Source organism: Trypanosoma equiperdum (assembly GCF_001457755.1).
Source record: "Trypanosoma equiperdum strain OVI genome assembly, contig: ctg_760, whole genome shotgun sequence".
Classification (NCBI taxonomy): domain Eukaryota; phylum Euglenozoa; class Kinetoplastea; order Trypanosomatida; family Trypanosomatidae; genus Trypanosoma; species Trypanosoma equiperdum.
In genome coordinates, this window is record NW_027124710.1 from 2173 (window position 1) to 6441 (window position 4269).

The following is a 4269-nucleotide window of genomic DNA, read 5'->3' on the forward strand; positions in this document are numbered from 1 at the left end:
TCCATGCAAAATGCTTCAGAGAAAAGTGAATGAAGAGGTCTCCAGACTTTCACCATTATTTGTAATAGAAAAGAATCTCTCCTCATAATCCAATCCAATCATTCCTCGCTTCAACACAAATCTTTTTCCAAACGCTTCTTCTTCAATTGCACTCCAATTTAGAAACGATTTGTAAATATTCTTCCCTGAACATCATTCATTGCTTATTTCAAGAATCACATTAACCTATTTATCAAACGTTCTAAATCCCAAAACTCTGGCTATCAAACCGCCTGCACCACTAAGATAAGGTTTTCCACTAGGAGGCGATTTCAGTAAATGTGGTAGCTTTTTATCTTTCCGTTTTCTGTTCTTGACGCTGAAAAGCCAATATCTTCTCTGTATATGCTCTTTATGAATACCCTCTTCTTTAAACTTATCTTTATTTTTCGCAGTATTTTGTATAAAATATTCCATTAGGCTTTCATACTTCTGTTTATCAGAAACAATAACATCAGATCCATCCAAATGAATTACAATATCGTCATCACTTTTATTCTGTTTTTCTAAATATTCCATAACCCATCTAGGCCTTTTGACATGGCTATACAAACCTCCAATCGCAATTGTAATAATTTAAACATGGCTGAGTTTGGCATTCAAAATGAGTTTACATCATCCTTGAGTTGCATGAGTTTGAAACATAATCACAAATACTCTTGGATTCTTAGGTACACTTTCTGTTACATTCCACGTTGCGTCCTCTTCAAGAGAGATTGAACCTAAGAACACGAAATGTTATATCAACAGTAAACAGTAAAGTTCCGAAGATACCAAATAACATTTACTAATTTACCTTTCTATTTTAGGGGGTAATAAAAGAAAAATTCATAAAAATTAAGGAAATAAGTGAGTTGCACCACTAATGTTTTTTGTCAAGGAAGAAGTCATTACACATTGTAAACAATACCTTGTTATTATTATTATATAGCGGTTGAAGTGTGTATGATCAGTATCTGCAGCTAATATTTCTGGACAGATCTACAATTCTTTTGAAAGCTCTGCTTCAGACAAACTTAATTCCACATTTTCTATGTTTATTCCACCGCTTTACAGTGCGCATAATACTCTTCTCTAATAAAATCTTCTTTATTATAATATTCGTGATGAACCCTGTTTTTTGTCAACAACTCACCCTCTTTTGGTGCCCTCACCACTTTCAAAGTGCTTTTATTTTCTCCGCTCACTTAGAGTTCATCACAACTATTCTTATTGTAATATTTTTATACACGTATTCACATCACTTTCCTTTCAATACCATTATCATTGTTACTAGTCTTACTGTAATATTAGTATATATTGAAAATACAAATATCATTTATGTTCTCTACTATTACTACAACTATTGCTATTATAGCCCTGACTAATGTCCATAAACAAAATAAACTAATATAAAATACTAATCATTAGTCATAACATATCATTTGTTTCTTATACCCATAGGCCACTATCATGACAATTTTTAAACTGTCACTAATTTCAAAATTTTAGAAAACTGTCTAAATATATCAAGTGTTAGAAATTTTTTATAATTTTCATAAAATTGGGAATGATTCTTAAAATGTTAGCAAACTCACAAAAGCAGCAGTCATACTCAGAGCCAATTTTTTTGTTTACTATAAAACTGGAATCCTGACACTTGCCTTCAATCCAACCACAAACTTTTGCCTTGCCTGTAGGAGGAGTACCTGTCACAGCTTCACAGTCTGTCTGGTTATGAATACTGCTGCACACAGGTTTGCCAGTATTATCCCCATCTTTATTTTCTTCAGTTTTGTCTTGTGAGTCTGATTTCTTGGAAGGATCAACCGCTGCCTGTTCTCCTGCGCTTTTTGTTGCTTCCACTTTTGAGGCTTGGCCAGCGAAAAATGTAATGGCGATGCCTATCTTGTTTTCTTTTACGATTTTCTCTGCTGTTTCGATCTCTTCTTTGTCTTTGCTGTTGATGGATAGTCTCTTGTTTTCAAGCTGCTTAATGAAGTCATCGTAAACTGCTGAGTCTTTTTTTCCAAACAGTGCATTGACAAATTCTTCTGCCTTGGCCTTGTCTATTTCTGTCGCCGTGGCAGGAAGTAAGCCTTGCCCTTTCATAGCTACGAGCGTGTAGCTTGCATGTTCCCCACCTTCCTTGAAGCTGCTGGTCTTAATTTCGTTGAGGTTTATCGCCTGCGGCAGAGGCGCCTTTGTCAGCTGGCACACTGTGCTAAGGATCATCTTCTCCTCCTTGGTTTCTGGGTCGTCGGCGTTAGTAAGCTCATCGCACGTCTTACTTTGTTCACCTTTGAATATGCTTTTTGCCGTTACTTTGTTTTGGCCTGGTTTGGGTTTGGTGATCGCTCCCAAAGCGTTTGTGCCTCCAATTGTCCCCGAGTTGTAGCTATAGCTGTCGCTGCAGAACAGGTTGCCTTTTGTTGTGGTTGTTGCGGAACTGGCCGCGCCTTTGCCGAACGCATAAGTTGATTGAATGAGTTTTGTGGTATAACTTTTGTCGCTTATGGGCAGTTTGGTGATGCCCTGCGTCGTGATTTTGTTTTTGCTCAGCTTGGGCTCTGCTGTTGTTGGGTCCGCGCACCGGGCTTCGGATGCAGTCCACTCTTCATTTTCTGTCTTGCAGGAGTCGGCGGCGCCGACGGCGATGTTTGCCACTGCAGTGTCTTTGGTTGGCGTTTGTCCCGTTGGGCCTGTTCTTTTGTGCAAGCGGTCTGCCAGTTCCAAATTGGCTGCATAGGCGCGTAGGACGGCAATCGCTTTTCTATGAGTTTCTCGTACTTGGGTCGCTTGTTCGCGAGCTTCGTTGGCCCTGTCTGTTACTACAGCAAGGAGCAGAGAGTAGGCCATTTTGCGACTCAGTGATTTTTCTGCGTGGTAGGAAACTTGTAATTTCGCTGTTGCGGCATCGGCCGTTGTTAGGACCGATTCTGAAGTGCTTAGGTCTGCTTCTATGTTGTCCGCTAGCGAACGAAAGAACCAAACTGCTTTGCATGCTTCTGTGGCCGCTGCAGCAGCCTGATCTACGGTGCTTTCCTCTGCCTGGGCTCCGTAGGTTGTAATTATTGTGGTTAACACCGCTATTACTGTGGCCCTCATCCTCCTTATTCGTTTTAACTGTGGGTCGATGGATGTTGGTGATTTTAGCTTCCTATCTGCTTTTGCCAAACTCACTAAAGATTTTAATTGGATCGCGCTGTGTATCTTTCACAAGCTGCTGTGGTATGGTTATTATTACTGGTTTGCTGCGGAATTGATACTTAATGTCGTTTTAGTGTTGCCGCGTCACTTCCCACTGGCTTTTAAGTCTTTCAATACTCTAAAAAACCACAAAACAACCTATTCTCCTCTATCCAAATCTATTTTGTCAATGCCCAATACCTTCAGCTTTTCATATTTCTAGTTCACACCGCTATGGGGACATCTTTCCCAGTCACTATTGCTCTCAGAGCAAACTTCGAAAGTTGCTTAGCCGTTCCCTCATCCAGCGCTGACGAAAGTTCAGACGCTTTTCAGTTATATGCACTTCTGTTATCCTTTTTAGTTTTCATTCATGTGCTGAGATTGAAGAAAATCACACAGTCCGTTGCGCTTCATATATTCCATCAGTTTCTGTAATCGCTTTCGCTTCATATGCCCTCATTATTGTGTGTTAGAATGCTGTACGACTTCCTTTTATACAGGTGTATTTTTTAATTAGAACGAATTGTTGAAAGATAACGGTTTGCTTTGTAATCCAAGCTCCAATTTACCTCCGTTTATAAAATTCAAACACATCTTACTCACTCATTCTTCAAATTCTCATCTATGTTCAGACATTCCAGTCCCCTATATAGCTCAATCGTTGAAAGATTTCAGTACGTAAAATTTCAATCTTTACGGTTGAAGGTGAGTTCTATGCTCTAGAGCTTTATCTAAAACTTCTGCTACTGGAATGACCAGATAACGCTGCTTCTATCATGTATACAGTTTGCCTTCTGTTTCATATCATTCTGCCCTTTTGTTTGGTTTCGATTAATACTTGGAGATTTGGCTTCAGAAAGATCTTTCCTTACCGCTTTTGCTTTGTTAATGCAATTAGTTAGTTTCGAATCACCAACATCTTTTTTACAGATTACTCATTTCACTAATTCTCGTCATGTCCGGCCAGCATACAAATAATGAATTGGAGGGGCATCACCACTGATTGTCTCTATTTCTTAAAGACCCACCATTGGTTCATATACGCGGTCCCTTTTAGTT

General features: G+C 39.2%; 2 pseudogenes across 2 annotated transcripts; both read right to left on the minus strand.

Annotated features, from left to right (window-relative positions):
• Window positions 1-231: 231 nt before the first annotated feature.
• Window positions 232-702, minus strand: TEOVI_000350400:pseudogene (annotated as a pseudogene). The gene has a single exon. A coding segment is annotated over exon 1 (471 nt).
• An 893-nt stretch (window positions 703-1595) lies between these two features.
• On the minus strand, window positions 1596-3138 carry TEOVI_000350500:pseudogene (annotated as a pseudogene). Its single transcript is given in 2 exon segments — window positions 1596-1649; window positions 1651-3138. Coding segments are annotated over 2 exon segments (1542 nt in total).
• Window positions 3139-4269: the final 1131 nt, after the last annotated feature.